At 34.7% G+C, this 20,541-nt stretch overlaps 1 protein-coding gene across 11 annotated transcripts; it reads left to right on the forward strand.

Moving 5' to 3' along the window:
• The first annotated feature begins 2,169 nt into the window (after positions 1-2,169).
• LOC131170492 (oligouridylate-binding protein 1A-like) lies at positions 2,170-20,528 on the forward strand. Of its 11 annotated transcripts, none has more exons than XR_009141211.1 (6): positions 2,170-2,301; positions 2,451-2,526; positions 3,221-3,251; positions 3,353-3,472; positions 4,103-5,104; positions 18,922-19,319. XR_009141211.1 is itself a non-coding variant. In XM_058129522.1 (5 exons), the coding sequence occupies exons 1-4, from the start codon at positions 2,464-2,466 to the stop codon at positions 4,153-4,155; spliced, it is 267 nt and encodes an 88-aa protein (XP_057985505.1). In that variant the 5' UTR covers positions 2,308-2,463; the 3' UTR covers positions 4,156-4,188; positions 18,922-19,319. The 11 variants fall into 11 exon arrangements, 1 of the variants encoding a protein (XP_057985505.1); XR_009141209.1 differs by lacking the exon at positions 2,170-2,301 and adding an exon at positions 13,525-13,713 and having other exon boundaries at positions 2,308-2,526; XR_009141210.1 differs by lacking the exon at positions 2,170-2,301 and having other exon boundaries at positions 2,308-2,526; positions 4,103-4,188; positions 4,931-5,104.
• The last annotated feature ends 13 nt before the right edge of the window (positions 20,529-20,541 follow it).

A 20,541-nucleotide genomic window follows, 5' to 3' on the forward strand; every position in this document is an offset into this window, starting at 1 on the left:
AGGCATGCCTTGTATTGCATTTGTATTTGATGATATTGCTATGGTTAATGCTTTATGACAATCTGGAGCAGTGTGCGTGAGTTGGTGTGTATGTTGTGTGTATATGGATATGGTAGGATGGGTAGTCGCGGCTAGAGCTTGACTCGCTGGAACTCGATCCTTATTATGGATAAGTCGGGGTAGGCATGGCTCGAGTTGATCTCATTGGCTCTCGTATTTGGATATTAAGAGAAAGTCTGGCTTTAAGTTGATCTCACTGGCAGAGGTTGGAACTAAGAGAGCTATATAGAGAATCAGCTCCCATATAAATATGTGGGAGTATGGATTTGGCACACAGGTGTGTGAGTGCTCCAGATTGCCTTTGGTGTGATTATGACTTAACTTGTTTGAATTGTGTGAAGATGTTGTATTTAATTCTTAGGGATGTACTAGACTTAGATAGTTATAGAAATTATATGTAAAATTAATATCTTACTCTATGAGTCGAACGCTCACTCCTGTTCACCATTTTTTTTAGGCTGCAGGAGGGCTTTTCTTTGTAACTTACCTGCTTTCTTTCTCGCAGGTCTACTAGTCACTCTATTTATATTTATGTTATGTTATTGATTTAAACTCTGGAACTTCGCATGTGCTATAAATATTTTATTGATTTAGGCTGCAAAAGATTATTAATTGAGGTTGTAAACTTAATATTATGCATGTATGGTTGAATGGGATGGGCATATATTTTGGATGGGGGAGTTAAGCTTACATTTGATTAAACTGATTGATTATGGATTGTGAGGGTGAGCTGAGCTCTCCACACGCACACACACACACACACACACACACACACATATATATATGTGATCACAGGTTGGGCAAATTAAAAAAACTCTCTGTTGATAGTCCAGTTTATAGTCAAATTCTGTCCGGTTAATTTTTTGAAAATGGGCTTGAATATGGACTTTAAGGTTGTGCTAGAGAATAATTAGGTTTACTACGAGTTTTGGGGGCCTTCTACTGACCTAAGCCCTAGTGTTGGTCCGGCCCAGAATTTGGGTCGTGACAGCTCCTCTCATCTCGGCTCCACAGGAATTCGAATTCAGGCAAGACATTTTTCGCCGGGGCGTGGGACTAGGCGGTTTCTTGCAAGGAATTTTTTTTTATTTTTTTATTTTTTTCATTTTAATTTATTAGTATATAATATAATTATTTATTAAAAAAATAAAATATAATTAGAAATACAAGTTTTACACATTATTTTAATAATGTATTTATATATTTTGATAAAATTATAATATTTAAATATATAAATATATAAAAATAATTTTTTTAATAAAAAAATAATAATATATTATTGTGCCATGTCAGTTATGGGGTTTCAGGATGGGCACAAATCGAGGTTAAGGCTGGATCGAAAAAAATTGATCGGGTTCAGGGCTAAGTGAGTCAAGTTTGAGAACTTTTATCATCCCTACTCAAATCAATTAAAAAAGTCATGTACATTCTATTGTTCATAGTGAACTCCGTTTTATAATATAGTATATTGATGTTTTGAAAATCCTTGATAAATAGAATTTTTAAGCCTTGACAATTATTGTTAGAGTCAAATAAGTTTTTATAAATTTGGTTGATTATTTAAACTTCTTGGCAATTACTCAAATAAATTCTTATCAATTCAATTGATTCATTTATGTCCTGACAATTATTCTTAGAGTAAAAAAATCTTTATCAAATTTGCTTTTACAAGCTTCCACTTAATGCTGTGTGTATTTCATTAAACGTGAGTTTCGCATGCTTAGTATCATACATTGCATGAAACTCTTCTTCTGCATCTAGCATGAGCTTATCTAAAAGTATTAAATTCAGCACTAGATATACTAAATAGCAATAACACTACACAACACTCATATTTTTAATTATTTTTCTTTTTATTGATAGAATTAAGCTGTAGATCCAGTATGCCTAGTGTCATTGGATTATGAAATACTCTAAACTTCTCTTTTTGCATCTGGCATGGGATATGTCAAAAAGCACTGAATTTAATACTGGACATATTGAATGATAACAATAATACAAAACACCGATAAAGTTAAGTTAGAAAGAAAGTGAAAGAGCAATAAAAAATTTAACTCTTAGATTATATAATAAAAATAAACTTCAACTAAACATCTGTCCATCACTTATAAAAAATTAGACTTTTTATCCCAAATTTAGAGAGCTTAATTTATGATTATGTTGATTAAGGTTACTAATAGTAATTACCCGGAAGAATAATTGTGGAGGTTTTTGCCAAAATCCTATGTAGACCCGAAATGGGTATTTATTTAAGAATCATCTTCCATTCCCAATCTTTTTGTGAATTTTCAAATCATATGTAAACAGTAGCGCCATCCCTATGTTGGTGTACTTATTGTTCTCTGAAGGTCATGATTTTTCTTTTTCTAAGGTGGTTTTATCATTTGCAGTGATGCATTTGTCATGTGGGATCACAAAAGTGCCCGCTCAAAACGATATGGCTTCGTTTCCTTCCGCAATAAGCAGGTATTACTTGTGTTGTTATTAGTGGCTACCTGATGAAACAATTTTCTTGATTCAATAGAATCCCAAAGTGATGAATAGAGTCAGCCCCCAGATAGGGAGGTACACACTAACACATACACACGTACTGAACGAAGAGTTCGAGAGTTGCCTCCATAAACTTGGTTCCTTACACTCATTTCATCATAAGACTAAGGGAAGTGAGGGATTTGGTTGAGGATTTAAAAAAGGAATCATTCATTTCTTCTTCTGCCATCCATTGCTAATGTGACTCTCAAGTCAGAGGCTTTAGGGAAGTAGATTTATTGCTTAAGTAACTTTTCTTTTCCACTCATATTTATGAACGTGTTGAAATACTTGTATTGAAGTTGCTCAAGGAAGAGGTAACTCTATGCACATAAGTGGTTGCTTGAAACCTTCAATTTTTGTGGGCCTCTAAATGAATCTCCTGTTCAGGTTATTTTAATTTTGTGGACCATTGATTTGTATCAAGTTCTTTATTTTTCTTTTCCATTTTACCAATCTTGATAAAATAACAGTTTGGATTTTTTTTTTTATTTGGACTTTAGCACAACTTGTGACGAGGGCACTGTCTTATTGAGAATTTTCAGTCTTGGATGTGCCAGTTTTTTTATAGGGTGTTCTAAAGCCATAGACTGATTTCAGTGCCTTTATTATACATCTAACTTTTTGGCAGGATGCAGAGAGTGCTATCAATGACTTGAATGGTTTGGCATTTAAGAACTTTTCCTTGCTTGGTTTCATCATTCTGCACTCTCTAGAAAGTATTGGCACAGATGATTGATGTGTTTTACACTCTGAATTGTAGGTAAATGGCTTTCGAATAGGCAAATAAGATGCAACTTGGCACCTAGAGGCTCTGGATCCAGTGAAGACAAGCAAATTGGTAATAATCAAAATGCAGTTGTACTTACCAGTGGATCGTCAGGTATTTGTTTCATGTTATTGTTAAATGTACAATCAGAGTTTCCTGCATAGAAATTTATCTTGACCCAGTTTGGTGTTTGGCCACTACTTCCAAAATAATATGCAGATTTGTGAAGCATGTAACAACGGCATACATTGCAACATCATGTGTAATACTCTTGTTAATTAGCATATACTGGGGTGCTTGATAATTGTGCTTTCTGATTCATTTAAAATGCTCCTGTGATTTAGACAATTATACTTACTAAGTAGAAGCAAGTTTCCTTTGTGGATAATTGACCAGCTGCTCTAAGAAAATGCTAAGTTTCCTGCTACTATCTGGCTAACTTGTATGACTATAGCAAAGGATTCATTTAGATGACTCCAAGTCTTTTGAGTAGCCTTTCTTGGGTTTATTAAACCATTTAGTTTAGCATGATGTACGGTTTCTTTATGCTTCAGTCAATTAAGATTATAGTTTGGTGACAATCAAAATTCAATTTGATTCTATTCTTCTTTTTCTATTTCAGAGTTCTGGTTTTCAATTGTACCATTGCCTGCTATAATTTGGCTTAGTGAAGATATCTTTTGCAAGAGAATTGGTGGAAATTGGATGTTGATAGATTTTTCATTATTCATCTTTGTCATGCAGAAGGAGTCCAAGAAAATGCTAACAAGGATGCTTGTGAAAACAATCCTGCATAAACTACTGTCTGTGTTGGTAATATTTCCCATAAGGTAATTGAAGGATGTAGAATAAAGGAATCGATATATTATGCTATTGCTTTGCTTATACATTTAATCTTTTCCATTACTGATGTCCATAAGAGGGAACTTTGATTCCATATGGGTCCCTTGATGAATAGTAACTTCTTATAAGACTGTAGTTTTATACTACTGTCAGTTCTGTGAATTTTCAAATTATAATTGAAGTGTTTTAGGAGCAAATAATTTCAGTAATAAGTTTTCCCCTTATATTTAATAAGCTTTTTGTTAATAAAATTTCTAGAATATTTTCTGCTGTTGTTTTTATGAGAAATATTGTCCTAGTTGGATTGAATGTCACAACTGGTGAACAATGAATCAGTTGCCGTTGGTGTAAGAAAGTAGGACTGTAGGAGGCTAGTTGCAAAATTAAGTGAAGAACCACCCTTAAGAGCTCTGTTGGGAACTTTTCTTTATTGGATGCCCCACTGAAATTTCCTTGAGGTTGTTTGCACTTCTTCCAGATGTGTGCTAATGCTCTTTATGTTGCACCTTCTCATTTTGTTTCTGATAGGTTTTGTTGGTCTTCTTTGTAATCTGCTTTTGGTACGACAATTCCTATACTTTTTCCATTAAACTTTTGAACTCTGTTTTCATGTTGTCTTGTCACTCTGTAACTATGATTACTTTTAGTTATAATCATCTTATCCATTTCAGTGCAAACAATGATGTTAGCTCTTGAATTTTTCCTTCACAATTTGGTTTGTGCAATAAGGTAACTCAAGCTGAGCTTCATTGTCAATTTCATGCTCTTGGGGCTGGGGTAATTGAGGAAGTGAAAGTTCAGGGAGATAAAGGTTCTGGATTTATAAGATATAATACTCATGAAGAAGCAGCCTCCGCCACTCAGATGGCCAATGGAAATATAATTTCAGGAAAGCCCATGAAGGTCAGGCTTATACTTGATGAAAGCGCCTGCTTTATTTTTTATTTTTTGAATCAGTTGGTCGGTTACAACTTATTTGATGTCTTTTATTCCTATAAAGATGGCCTTTACGGCATCATGATGCTCTGGAGAGGGGAGCTTTTGCATGGCTATAATAAGGTCCAAAATACACAATTCAAATGTTACCTCAACTTACCACACTTGCAAACTTTACTGTGTGTAGTCAATGCCATCGTTAGCTGTCATTCCCATTCACATTAATGGTATGTTGATAGCTACGAGGTTAACGTGCCCATCATTTATGTCATATGCCCAGATCTTGCATGATGAAGATTTTATTTCTGCTTTACCCAGCGGCTGACTATTAACCTTGTAGTGCCTTGCTTTCTATTATGGAAAATTTTCAACTTGCATTGTTATGGTTTGTGAAAGTGCAGCGGCTATGATACTAATGCTGTCACATTAGAGATATTTTATTTATAATTTTATTATTTAATATTATAAGTTTCCCTTACTTTTTGACTAAAAAATATGTTCAAATTTAGAACTAGTGATCCAGCTTGTTTTAGGCATGCTCTTAAGCAACATGTTTGCTTAAGGGAAGTTGGTGTTAACTGGTTGTAAAAGCAAATTTTTGTATCGTCTATATATAGCAATGAAAATATAGACTTTGATCTCTTCTTCCTCAAATTTCTTGCTCTGTATTTATTTTTCAGTCCAACAAGTGGTAGTGGAGTCTTCTCTAATCTTTGAGAGGCCTGAATAGTGAGCGACAAAGGAGAGAAAACCAGTCAGATTCCCTTACACAAACCCAAAGCCATTTCAACCCCCATTTGTTATGGCTTCCAGCAGCTTTGGAACTGGTCCACCACCAGTGTTTGATGGTCAAAATTATCAGCTTTGGGCTGTAAAAATGAAGACCTATCTGAGAGGCCTTGATCTTTGGGAAGTTGTGGAGACTGGAAATGGTCCTCTACCATTGAGAGCCAACCCCACTGTGACTCAGATGAAGCATCATGCATAAGAGAGTTCCAAGAAATACAAGTCCTTGTCCATTATTCATACTGCAGTGACAGAGACAATTTTCACAAGAATTATGGCTTGTGAAACGGGCAAGGAAGCTTGTGACAAATTAAAAGAAGAGTCTCAAGGGAGTGAAAAGACCAAGCACATGCAAGTTTTAAACTTCAAAAAAGAATATGAGTTATTGAAAATGAAAGAGAGTGGACCAGTAAAATAGTATGCTAGTAGGCTTGTGAAAGCATTAAATCAAATCAGGTTGCTTGGGAAGATTTACCAAAGAGGAGGGTGATTGAAAGCTGAGTTGGTGAATGCCTTACAAGCTGTAAAGCAGAGGAAAGCTTATAGACTTGAAGATACAAATGAAAGTGCTCTCCTTGCTAGTAAAAAAAGCTCAGTTAAGTGGAGGAGAAAAGAAGCTTGCTAGCGATAAAAAGGAAAAGGAGAAGAAAGATTATCAAGGCAACAAAGGGAAGTACCAGCCATATTCACATTGCAACAAAAAGGGACACTCTGAAAATTACTTCTGGTATAGGCCTAGAGAGCAATGCAGAACATGCAAGCAATTTGGGCATGTTGAAAAAGTGTGCAAGGCCAAAGTGATGTGGCCCAACCGTAAGTGCACAGATTGCACAAGTAGTACAAAAAAAGATATCGTTCCCACGGAGAGTTGTGTTAGTGATTGAATTGTTGATGTAAAATTAATTGATTATAGTTAAAATTAAACTAAAAAGGTAATAAAAGGAAGAGCATGAAATTTACGAATATAATTATAATTTCAACTAAGAAATAACCTAAATGGGAATCCAACTATGTTTATAAGAAATAAACCCTTCAAAATTAAGCGTGGTAAAAATTTAATTGATAATCAATCAAACTCAAATAACAATCAACGCAACTCAACTAAACTAAGCCTTTATCCCAAAAATTTGGGGTCGGCTATATGGATTTTCTTTCTCCACTCTAAACGATTTTGGGTTAAATTCTTGAAAATGTGTAATGCTTCTAGGTTATGTTGTACTACTCTCTTCCAAGTCAGTTTAGGTCTACCCCTTCTTTTATTTCCATCCTCTAACCTAATGTGCTCTACTTGTCTAACTGTAGCCTCCGTATGTTTACGCTTCACATTACCAAACCACCTCAATCTGCCTTCTCTCAACTTATCCTCAATTGGCACCACTCCTACCTTTTATCTAATACTCTCATTACGAACTTTATCTAGTCTAGTATGATCACTCATCCACCTTAACATTCTTATCTCCGCAACTCTTATCTTAGACACATATGACTCCTTCAGTGCCCAACACTCACTACCATATAATATGGCCGGTCGTATGGCTGTACGGTAAAATTTTCATTTCAATTTATTGGGAATCTTGCGATCACATAAAACTCTAGTGGCACGTCTTTACTTCAACCATTCGGTTTTAATCCTATGACTAATATTCTCCTCACATCCCCCATCTATTTGAAGGACTGAGCCGAGATATTTAAATTGATTATTTTGGGACAGTACCACTCCATCCAAACTAACTCATTCCCTATCACTAGTTCGGCCGTCACTGAACTTGCAATGCATGTATTATCTATTCGTTCTACTTAACTTAAAGCCCTTTGACTCTAGGGTACTTCTCTAAAACTCTAACTTTCTATTTACTACTTCTTGCGTTTCATCTATCTGAACTATATCATCCGCAAACATCATGCACCAAGGTATACTCTCTTGTATATGTTTCGTCAATTCATCTAAAACTAATGTAAATAGGTAAGTGCTTACAGCTGAACCTTGGTGTAATCCAACTGAGATAGGAAAATCTTTTGTGTCCTCTCCCACTGTGCGCACAATAGTAGTTGCTCCTTCATACATATCTTTCAATACTTGTATGTACCTAATAGATACCCTCTTTTGTTCTAACACTCTCCATAAGACATCTCTTGAAATACTATCATATGCCTTCTCCAAATCGATAAAAACCATGTATAGATCTTTCTTCACATCTCTATATTTCTCCATCAAGCTTCTAATGAGAAAGATCGCTTCCATCAACTAACAATCAATGATAATAAAATGATTCCGGAGTTTAGGGGTTTATATTCAAGCTATTTTCGGATTTTAAATTGGTTATCCAAACACATGGGAATTATGGATTTCAAGGAGATCAATTCTTAAATCCTTTGAATACTCTTTCGAGTGCCTTAATTAACTCAATCCTACTTTCGTGGAGTTGAGATTACTTAAAACCCATTAGGTTCCTTAATCAATCTATTAATCTTCTTAATCCTTAGTCTATTTCTAGATCCAAGTTAATTAAGTCAAATTTATTGATTATCTATCTCAAGGTTTTCTCCATTCGGTGCTTCAACCAAGGATTATGAACATTACTACACTAAGCATGTCATTGAGCGCACAAGAAATGGATGAAACCTCATAAAAATCATATAATATGGATTACCCAATTAAAATCCACAAAATATCTTAAATGTTACATACCTAAACTCCAGAATCCTTGAAAACTACTCACTACCCATATTTAATACAAAAGATTCTAAGTAAATATAGAAATAAATCTAGGAAATAAACTAAGAACTAAGAAACCCAGTAAAGGAAAGGTAGAAAATGATGAAGAAAAAAAGAAGTTTCCAAATCTGGTGCAGGAGCAAAATGCTGGCTGCTTCCTCTCTCTTGCCTTGTCTGCGTTTTTTTTCTTTTCCTCTGTTTTTCTGTCTCTACAAATGAGGTAAAAATTCTCTATTTATATTCTCTGACAAAGAAAACCTAAAATGGTGTGTGTGGTCATTGATTCACGTGGGAGAATCTTTTCTTTCCAGCTCATTTATGAAAAAATGCACAGGTCATGCAAGATTTGGTGTGAATCTGGCAGTTACAGGGGCTTCCTGTGAGGTTGCACAAGTTATGCGGGCTGCCCGTGCAAGTTTTTGCATGTTTTGAAGCTTCCCGTGAAAGTGCATATGTGGACTGTACAAGTTATGCGGCAAGTTATGCAAGTTTCGGCCATTTGGGAATATGAGGACACCTAATAAACTCCAGCTTATCTATACTAATGTGTGTGGCAAAGTAGTGTGGCATTCCCAACAAATCAAGCTTGGAGAGCATCTAATAAACTCCAGCTTATTCATACTGATGTGTGTGGCCCTATGAGGACACCTTCTCTTAATGGAAGCAAGTATTTCTTGCTATTCATTGATGATTACAATAGAATGTGTTGGGTGTTCTTTTTAAAATTGAAGTATGAGTTGTTCTTTAACTTTCAAAGATTTAAGTCTTTGGTGGAGAATCAATGCAACAAGAAAATCAAGGTGTTGAGATTAGATAATGGGCCTGAGTTTACTTCACATGAATTTGAGAAGTTTCTTCAAGTGGCTGGCATTCTTCATCAATTAACAATTTCATATATTCCACAGCAAAATGGAGTGTGCGAAAGAAAAAATAGGTCAATTTTGAACATGGCCAGATGTTTGTTTTTTGAGAAGCAGCTTCCAAGAAGATTTTAGGCAAAATCAGTCAACACTTTAGCGTTCTTGCTTAAGAAGCTACCAACTAAAGCTTTGAAAGATAAAACTCCATATGAGATGTGGTTTGGAGTTGAGCCTTCTGTTAAGCATCTCTGAATCTTTGGTTGTTTATGCTATAACCAAGTTCCTGAGGTGAAAAGAGATAAATTAGATGAAAGGGCTAAAGTTGGTGTCTTTATTGGCTATAGCAATCAGTCAAAAGGCTATAGCAATCAGTCAAAAGGCTATAGAGTTTGGAATTTGAAGTCTAAAAAAATTGTTGTGAGTAGAAATGTCAAGTTTGTAGAAGAATCTTCTTGGGATTGGGAGAAGTTTGTTGTTTTCTCTTCCAAACAAATTTCAATTGAGAATGTTACTTAAGAATCAGAAGCAACTGATGAAGGTGACGGCTATGATTCAAAAGATGTAGATGATGAAGCTATTAGAGGAACAAGAAGATTGACTAGTTGTAAGTGAACCAGCCAACTATGTGGAAGAAAAAAAATCTCAGGAATAGAGAGCAACAATGTAGGAGGAGTTTAATATGATTTGCAAAAGTAATACACGGTGCCTTGTTGATAGACCGGTTGGAAAGTGTTAAATGGGTTTATAGACTAAAGTTAAATCCTAATGGTACTATTAATAAGTATAAAGCTAGGCTTGTTGTAAAGGGTTACTTTTAACAATATGGATGGGATTTTATAGAAACATTTGCACCAGTGGCTAAATTTGACTCTATCATATTGCTTATTGCTCTTACAGCTCATAAGTGTAGGGATGTTTTCCAATTGGATGTAAAATCTGCCTTCTCAAACGGTCACTTGCAGGAGGAGATTTTTATTGAGCAACCTAAAGGCTTTATACAGAAAGAGAGTGAGGATAAGGTTTATTTGTTGAAGAAGGCCTTATATGGCCTAAAACAGGTACTAAGAGCCTGGTATTGTAGAATTGATGATCATCTAAAGAAGTTGGGGTTCATCAAGATTTGCAATGAGGCTACATTGTTTGTAAAGGATAAGAATAGAGATTTTTATTGGAAATCCGGATCTAATCCCTGTATTATAGGGATTGTTATTTCTTTCCTTTATTGTATTTAGTGTTTCCTACTTTTTATTAATTTCCTAATCTTTTTAGACTTCTTGTATAGTGAGAATTCTTTTGTATAAATAGAGACCTGTACAAAGTAAATATATATATTGAAATACACAGAAAATTCCTCCAAATCCTATTATTTTATCATGGTATCAAAGCTAAGCCAACCTTTTTTGGCATAAATTTGCACTTCAAAAAAGATATAGGGTTTTTAGGGTTCTTGGGTCAAGCTTCTAAACGTTTGCCTACAAGTGGGAGTTGTTGGTGCTGCCGATCGGCCTTTTCCCAAAAGAATCGCATTGTCCGATGAAGCGCATGGTCTCACATAGGGCTGTGCACGGTTCTTGGGAGAATTGAACCAAACTAAAATTTTTTTGATACTTTGGTTTGGTAATAATTCTTCACTAAGAACTAAACTAAAACCGTACTGAACCCAGAACTGAATTTATACATATGTTTTTCTATTTTTTTAGATGTATTATATATTTTAAATATAATTATATATATTTATATATATGTATATGATTATGAACTAAATATAACGTAATACTATATTTAATTTCTCTATATTTTCTTAATAATTTTAGTTATAAATACATTATCTTATAATTCTTAATTATAGATGTACTATTATATTATATATATGTTAATTCTTAATTATATTTGTATCTTATAGTTAAATATTACATAATTAATAAATAATTAAAATATATATTATATGATATACTTATACTATTATATTATATAATATATTTAATTCTAAATTATATATGAACCTCATAGTTAAAGATCATATAGTTTGGAAATGGCTAAAAGATATATTTTATGATATATTATGTATTAATATCCTAATTCAAAACTTAAATGCTAATTCAAGTATAAATTTTTAAAGAAATAATTATATAAAATTGTTTTAAGAACCGAGAACCGAATCGGAACCGAAGAATTAAGAATCGTATCGAATCAAAACCGAAATAATGAAAAACCGAACCGGAACTGTACCAAAATTTCGTTTATGATTCGGTTCCTAAGTAGACCTCGAACTGAACTAGAACCGCACACCCCTTTCACGTGCCACATCCAGTTTTGGCACTTCTTCACGTGTCGGTGTGTGAGATGTCTTCCAACCATTTTATTCTAGCCGTTCTTCTTTTGGTGACCTTCCTAGTGTAGCGCGCCTCTACCCAGCCTTGGTTCTTAACCCAATTTGGTTTGTTTCTTGGAAGTTTGTTTCTTTTTGGTTGTTTCAGTCTCCTGTTGTGAAATATTTTTTCTTTCCTTTTTAAAATGTTTGATGGAAAAAAGGTGATGGGTGAGGGAAAAATTGGTGTTTTAAGTGATAATCCCTCTTTACAAATGAGTCATGTGAAACTTGGTGGAACCAATTATTTGGCATGGTCTAGATCCTATCTTCTATTTATTTAGGCTAGAGGACTATAGGGGTATATTACTGGAGATAAACCAAAACCTAAAACTACTAGCTCAACCTATAACCAGTGGGGATCATAAAACTCTCTTGTAATGTCTTGGCTTATCAATTCCATGCAACCTTAGATAGCTCGTGGATATTTATTGTTGGATAATGCATCTTCCATTTAGAGCGTAATGTCCCAAACCTACTTTCGAATATGATGCACAAGTTTATGAATTAAGGCATAAAGTTCACAGTACGAAACAAGGTGAGATGACAGTTACTCAATACTTTGCTGAATTAAGTGGTCTCTGGCAAGAATTGGATTACGACCAAGACTTCTAGGCCACATTTGCCAGTGATACTGCTAAGTTCCAGAAATTAGTTGAGAAGGAGCAGATCTATAATTTTCTTGCTGGACTAAACATAAAATATGATCAGATTCGGATTTAGGTACTTGGCAAGGATTCTTTATCCTCCTTAAGGCAAACTTATTCTCATGTTCAACAGGAGGAAAGCAAAAAAAGTGTTATGGTTCATTCTATGCCCATTGACAAGTCAGGGCTTATTGCTGCTACCTCTAAAGAACAACCACTTAGCTGTGGTTCATCAGACAAGGATCATTTGCACTGTGACTATTGTGGAAAATCCCGCCACACTAAGGAACATTGCTAGAAACTCCATATGAATTGAATGAACCTAAAAAAGAAAAAGATTCGATAATCAATAACAATAATGAGACGATTCAAAAATTATCCATCCCAATTCAATCTATGACTTGGACAAATTATTCACTAACAGAAAAAAAAAATGAAAGATCTTTCTGCTAGAAGAAAGATAATCATAAATCAAATAGAAAAAATTACAAAAGAAAAGGAAAAAAAAATGAGAACCCCGGAAATAAATATTAGTGTAGGGGCTCAATAAGACCACAAACTAATGCATTTGAAACATTGGAGTTTTCTAGCAGTACAGCTACAACTAGAATGCTTTCCAATGAGGAAGTACAATCCCTAATATGTTTGCTATCACAGCTAGAATCTCAGTCTACTGTTGTTTCTTCCAACTTTGTGAAATCAGGTAATACTCTTCTTGCTAATCTTGAAAAAACTTTTTACATTATAGATTGTGGAGCAAACAAACACATGATAGGCTCTTCAAACAAATTCACAACATACTTACCATGTTCAGAAAAAGAAAAACTTTGCATAGTGGACAGATCCCTAACTAATATCTTAGGAACAAGTTCTGTTAAATGCACTCCTAATTTGAATCTCACCTCAGTATTGCATGTGCCTAGTTTCCTATTAATCTTCTATTTGTTAGCTCTATCACAAAGGCCCTTAACTGTAAAATCACATTTTTGCCTACTCATTGTATATTTCAGAAACTGAAAACAGGAAGAACAATTGGCAATGGTAGACTGCAAAATGGCCTATATCTACTGGATTACTGTGGTGGTTTCTCAAATCCTAAAACAAACCGAGCTTTGTTAGGATAATTTGTGAATGCTGACCAAGAGATTCTCAAGTGGCATAAGAGTTAGAAAAGTTATATCTCATTTTGTTTAAACATTGTAAGTCAAAATTTTTAGTTTGTGATGCTTGTGAACTGGCTAAACACACAAGATAGTTTTATCCTTCCATAAATAATAGAGTCTTGATTCCTTTCATGACTATTTCTTTTGATGTGTGGGGATCTAACTAAACTATCTCTTTATCTGTTACTTTGTGATGATTTGTTACTTTCATTGATTGTTGTACTATATTAACATTGGTTTACTTGATGAAAACAAAAAGTGAGGTATTTTATTGTTTTCAACAATTCCATAAGATAATCTATACTCAATTTGATGCCCAAGTGAAAATTTTAAGAACTGATAATGGCACAGAATATGTGAATAGAGTGTTTCAAGATTATTTGGAATCACATGGCATCTTACATCAAACTAGTTGTGTTAATACTAGTGCACAAAATAGAGTATCTGAAAGAAAAAAAATAAACATTTACTTGAGGTAGCTCGGGCCCTCATGTTCATTATGACCCTTCCTACATCTTATTGGAGAGATGCTATTTTGTCTGCAGCATAATTAATTAATAGGATGCCTCTTAGAACCCTAGATTTTAAAAGTTCTTTGGAAGTTTTACAAGGAAAAAACTCTTATACTGTTCCACCCAAAGTATTTGGTTATGTGTGCTTTGTTCATAGGACAAATGCTAGGAAATTAGAACTTCAGGCTTTTAAGTGTGTTTGTGGGGTATTTTGGTACTCAAAAAGGATACAAATGTTATCACCCACCTTCTAGGAAATATTTTGTGAGCATGGATGTCATTTTTAGGGAATCTGAACCATATTTCAATCACCTTTTCAGAGAGAAAATAAGAGGGAAGAGGTGTTTTTTCCTGTCTCATCTTCTTTCCTCCCAATTCCTTAAAAGAAGAAAAATGATGTTCAGGTTGATTCACCTCAACACGTTCAGAAAAAATCAGCTATGGAGAGATTGAATAGGTTGAATTTGAGAATCTACACATCGAAACAGAATGGATGAAGCCATTGAGCACGATACGCTTGATTAATTAGAAACCCTGGATTCAGATCCTAGACATCATAAGGTATGTAATAAGTCTTCTTCTCTCCTTGATAGTTCTAATTCTGATCTTGATGTCCGAATTGCCTTAAGAAAAAGGATCAGAGCTTGTACTAAACATTCCATCTCTAATTTTATATCTTATAACTCATTATTTCCATCCTATAGAGCCTTTGTTTTGTCTGTTTCTTCTGTTTCTATCCTACAGGATTAGAAGAAAGCATACCTTGATTCAAAATAAAAGAATGTGATGATTGAGGAAGTAAAAGCTTTGACAACAAATGGGACATGGGATCTTGTTATTCTCCTTGTTGGAAAAAAAAAAAAATCAGTTGGATGCAAATGAGTGTTCACTATAAAACATAAAGCAGATGGCTCAATTGAGAGATACAAATCCAGATTGATAGCAAAGGGTTTCACACAGACATATAAGGTGGCCTATCAAGAGACCTTTGCTCCATCAGGATTCTATTATCGTGTGCAGCAAATCTTAACTGGGATTTACAGTAATTCGATGTCAAAAATGTTTTTTCACATGGAGACTTAGAGGAAGATGTATATATTTAGATACCTCGAGGGTTTGAGGATGAGAAAACTAGAAGGAAGGTTTGCAGATTGAAAAAGACTATGTATGGTCTAAAGCAGTCTCCTAAAGCATAGTTTGATAAATTCATCAAAGCTATTATCTCCTTTGGATTCTATCAGAGTAATGCCGATTACACTCTATTTATAAAATATGGTGGAGGTAAGATCACATTACTTATTGTTTATGTGAATGATATAATAGTGACAGGAGATGATAAGGAAGAAATTGCTCAGTTAAAGAAATGCCTAGCACAGGAATTTGAAATCAAAGGCTTCGGGAGACCGATGTACTTTCTTGGAATAGAGGTTGCCAGATTAGACAAATGGATCTTTATTTCTCAAAGAAAGTATATACTGGATCTTCTGGAAGGAATAGGTATGTTGGGCTATAAACCAACAGAGTTCCCTATTGAAGCAAATCATAGATTGCAAGCTAGAATTGGAGGGTCAGTGGATTTAGGGAGATATCAGAGGTTAGTTGGCAGATTGATCTACCTTTCACACACTAGACTAGACATAACTTATACAGTAAGCCTGGTAAGTCAATATATGCATGATCCTCGTGAATCTCATCTAATTTTGTTCTTCTCATTTTGAGATATCTGAAATATACCCCTGGAAAAGGACTTCTCTTCTCTAAACATGGACACCTTTAGATAAAGGTGTTTACAGATGTAGATTGGGTAGGATCACTTGATGGCAGGAGGTCAACTACAGGTTATTGTACTTTTGTTGGTGGTAACCTGGTCACTTGAAGAAGTAAGAAATAAAATGTGACTGCTAGATTTAGTGCAGAGGCTGAATGTAGAGCCATGGCTCAAGGCGTCTAGGAGTTACTGTGGTTACGTAAGTTAATGGAAGAGATGAAATTGTTAGAAATAAATGGTTTACACTTGTTTTGTGATAACAAAGCTACTATTAGTATTGTCAATAATCCAACACAGCATGATCGAACTAAGCATATGGAGATTGACTAACACTTTGTAAAAGAAAAAAATTGTAGATGGATCTTTGAGTGTCTCTCATGTGGCTTCTAAAAAACAATTGGCTTCTAAAGAACAGTTGATCGATGTGTTCACCAAAGGATTGAACAATAAAATGTTTCATCCTCTAGTGCACAAGTTGGGCATGTATGATATACATGAACCAACTTGAAGGGGAGTGTTGGAAATCCGGATCTAATTCCTGCAATATAGGGATTGTTATTTTTTTCGTTTGTTGTATTTAGTGTTTCCTATTTTCTATTAGTTTCCTCATCTTCTTAGATTTTTTGTAGAGTGAGGATTCTTTTGTATAAATAGAGACCTGTACAAAGTAAATATACATATTGAAATGCACAGAAAATTCCTCCAAATCCTATTATTTCATTAGATTTATTGATTGTTTCCATTTATGTTGGTGACTTCTTGATCACTGGAGGCAATTATGAGATGGTGAATCAATTTAAAAAGGAAATTAAGGGTGTTTTTGAAATGAATGATTTGGGGAAGATTTCATACTTTCTGGGAATCAAAATTTCTCAGTCAAAGTAAGGTTTTTCCTTGTGTCAAAAGAAGTATTTGATGGAAGTCTTGGTGAAGTTCGGGATGCAGAATTGTAAAGAAGTCAGCACTCCTCTAGTTCCTTGTGAGAAATTAAGCATCATGGGTACATGGAAGAAGGTTGATGCAAGTGTGTATAGACGTCTTATTGGCTGCCTTCTTTACTTATTAGTCACCAGACCTGATGCAATGCATGCAACCAGCATGCTTTCAAATTCGGTTCGAATCGGTCGGTTTTGAGTTTTGATGGGTTTTTTAATTTAGACTTGATTTTCAAGTTATTTGGTATGATTTTGACCTTGATTTGAACCTAATAATTATTCAACTCAACTCAACTAAGCTTTTATCCAAAAAATTTGGGGTCGGCTATATGGATTCGCTTTCTCCACTTTAAACGATTTTAGGTTAAATCCTCAGAAATATGTAATGCTTTTAGGTCATGTCGTACTACTCTCCTCCAAGTCAATTTAGGTCTACCCCTTTTTTTCTTTCTATCCTCTAACCTAATGTGCTCTACTTGTCTAACTGGAGCCTCCATATGTCTACGCTTCACATGACCACCTCAATCTCCCTTCTCTCAACTTATCCTTAATTGGCACCACTCCTACTTTTTCTCTAATACTCTCATTACGGACTTTATCTAGTCTAGTATGGCCACTCATCCACCTTAACATTGTCATCTCTGCAACTCTTATCTTAGACGCATACGACTTCTTCAGTGCCCAACACTCACTACCATATAACATAGCCAGTCGTATGGTTATACGGTAAAGTTTTCCTTTCAACTTATTGGGAATCTTGCGATCACATAAAACTCCCGTGACACGTCTCCACTTCAACCATCCGGCTTTAATTCTATGACAAACATTCTCCTCACATCCCCCATCTACTTGAAGGACTGAGCCGAGATATTTAAAGTGATTATTTTGGGACAGTACCACTCCATCCAAACTAATACCTTCCCTATCACCAGTTTGGCCTTCACTGAACTTGCAATACATGTATTCTGTCTTCGTTCTACTTAACTTAAAGCCCTTTGACTTTAGAGTACTTCTCCAAAACTCTAGCTTTCTATTGACTTCTTCTCGCTTCTCATCTATCAGAACAATATCATCTGCAAATATCATGCACCAAGGAATACTCTCTTGTATATATTTCGTCAATTCATCTAAAACTAATGTAAAAAGGTAAGGGCTTATAGCTGATCATTGGTGTAATCCAATTGAAATCGAAAAATCTCGTGTCCCCTCCCACTGTGCGCACAATAGTAGTTGCAACCTAATAACTATTAATCAATAAAATTAAATAATTTATATATATATATATATATATATATATATATATATATAAAATTACATATAATTCATAAATTTCTTATAAAAATAAATTAATTTAAAAATTAATAAAGTAATTCGGCTTGGTTCGTTCAACCAATTTTTTCCTCTCCAAATCCGAACGGAATCGAAATAACCGAAATTTTGAGAATGTAAAACCGAACCGACTGAACCGAATTATTTTAAAAATCAAATTCGAATTATCTTAAAAATCGAACCGAATTATCAAATTAAGACGGTTCGGTTTGGTTTATTCGATTCAAACAAAATAGTGCTCACCCTTAAACCAAAGGTTTGCAAAAGTTCAAATTTGAAAATTTGATTGAAAATTTGAGAGAGAGGCTTAGAATTCAAAGCAGCATCTGTGTCAAGGAGGAGTGAAGGTGCAACAGTTGTGATACTAATGCTGTCACATTAGAGATATTTTGTTTAGAATTTTTTTGTTTAATATTATAATTTTGCTGTAATTTTTTACTAAAAAATATGTTCAAATTTAGAACTAGTAATCCAGCTTGTTTTAGGCATGGCTTTAAGCAGTATATTTGCTTAATTTAAGGGAAGTTGGTGTTTTCTAATTGTCTATATAAATGAATGAAAATACAGAGACTTTCATCTATTCTTCCTGAAATTTTCTGCTCTGTTTTTATTTTTCAGTCCAGTAGTCTAACTATGACATTGCAACCATGAAAACTTGCTACACCTTTTGATTTTGATTTGCTTATGCATTTTGTCCCAGTGTTCAAGGGGTAGCAAGTCAACATCGCCTGGGACAGCTTCAAATCCGTTGCCATCTCCAACTCAACTATATCTGATGTTTCCATCTGGCATTAACCAAGGTTATTATCCTACAATGCCCTGAGCCAGGCTGATTGTCACATACAACAGAATCAGGTTAAAGTAAGAGGGTTAAAGTGAATAAGAGCTGTAATAGGGGATGAGTAAGGGCTGTAATTGTATAAAGAAGTAATAAGGGAAGTTAGGATGACTGTGTTAGCTAGCAGGTGAGCTTGAGCCTCGAGGTAGTTAGAGGAAGTTGGAATTGGCGAGAACAGTTACATTTGAGGGAATAAGCTGTATAAAAAACTGCTATGTAACTAAAGAGAGATAATCAAAGAAACATCAGAATTCTAATCACTTCTCTCTCAATTTCTCTCTGTTTTCTCTCTATTCCTTCTTTCTATTCTTTAGTTCTATTTCTCTCTACTTCTTTCTTTATTTCTCATATCTGAGGACTGTGGGCTCACTCCATAACGGTTGGTATCAGCTTAAAAAGAGTGGTGTTGTGGCAGAGCCACAATCTAGCATGAAAACGGGGAAAGGAAGGAGAATGCTATTGACAATTTATTTCAAGCATCCCCTAATCCAGGTTTAAGGTGGCTTCCCCTAATCCAGGTGATATTAATTTTATTCAAGTATGTGATTTTATTGACCAGTCTAATAGGCAATGGAAAGTAAACGCTATTGACATTTTGTTCTTGCCGTGGGAGGCCGACAGGTCAAGCAAATTCCATTAGGTAGATTTTCTATAATCGATCGGTATGTTTGTCATTTCAACAAAAAGGTGCAATACATAGACAAGAGTTTCTATGGAAAGTGGTTCGTAATATAATTATTACCGGATGTGCTTCACTCAAGAAAGGATGTAGTGTAGTGTAGGTGTGACGTGTGCTTGTTGTGAATTCAATGCTGTGTGTGTTGATCGTGTATTTCAAAGCTGTAATTTTCCTAGAAGAAATAGATTTGAGTTTGATAATGCTTATGACTTTATTGATTGGATCTATTTTGTGTATCAATCATTAGGGATGGAAGGTCTTGAAAAATTTATGGACGTTGCGGTAAGTCTTTATGGAATCATAGAAACATGGAAGTTTGAGAAGGAATTGTTGTTTCCAATGGCCACTATGTGGGTCAACTGTCATTGCTATGAGTTTCAAGAATTGAGATGCTCCTCACGGCTGGATGTGCTTTCTTCTTTAATTTTTCCTGCTGGTTGGAAGGCCCCTCGTCTTGGTCAATCAAAGTAAACTTTCATGGAGCTTTGGCAGGTCTCCCCAAGTTTTTCGTAACGCCTCAAGTGCAGCTGTGATGGAAGCAATTACAGCAAGAGAAGCCCTGTTATTTGCTTCGGATACTGATTTTTTTAATGCTAATTTTGGAAGTGATTCGATTAATACCATCGATGCAATCATGTCCTTGTCTGACATAGGATCTTTAGAAGGGAAGATTATTGAAGATGTCCAAGTTTTGGTTCAACTGTACAAGTATTTATCCTTGGCAATAGTTCCATGGTCAGTAAATACTGCTGCATAAAAGTAAACTCATTTAGCATGTTGCAATTTTAATTAGGTGCAATGCT

This window comes from Hevea brasiliensis, chromosome 11, assembly GCF_030052815.1.
Source record: "Hevea brasiliensis isolate MT/VB/25A 57/8 chromosome 11, ASM3005281v1, whole genome shotgun sequence".
Taxonomy (NCBI): Eukaryota; Viridiplantae; Streptophyta; class Magnoliopsida; order Malpighiales; family Euphorbiaceae; genus Hevea; species Hevea brasiliensis.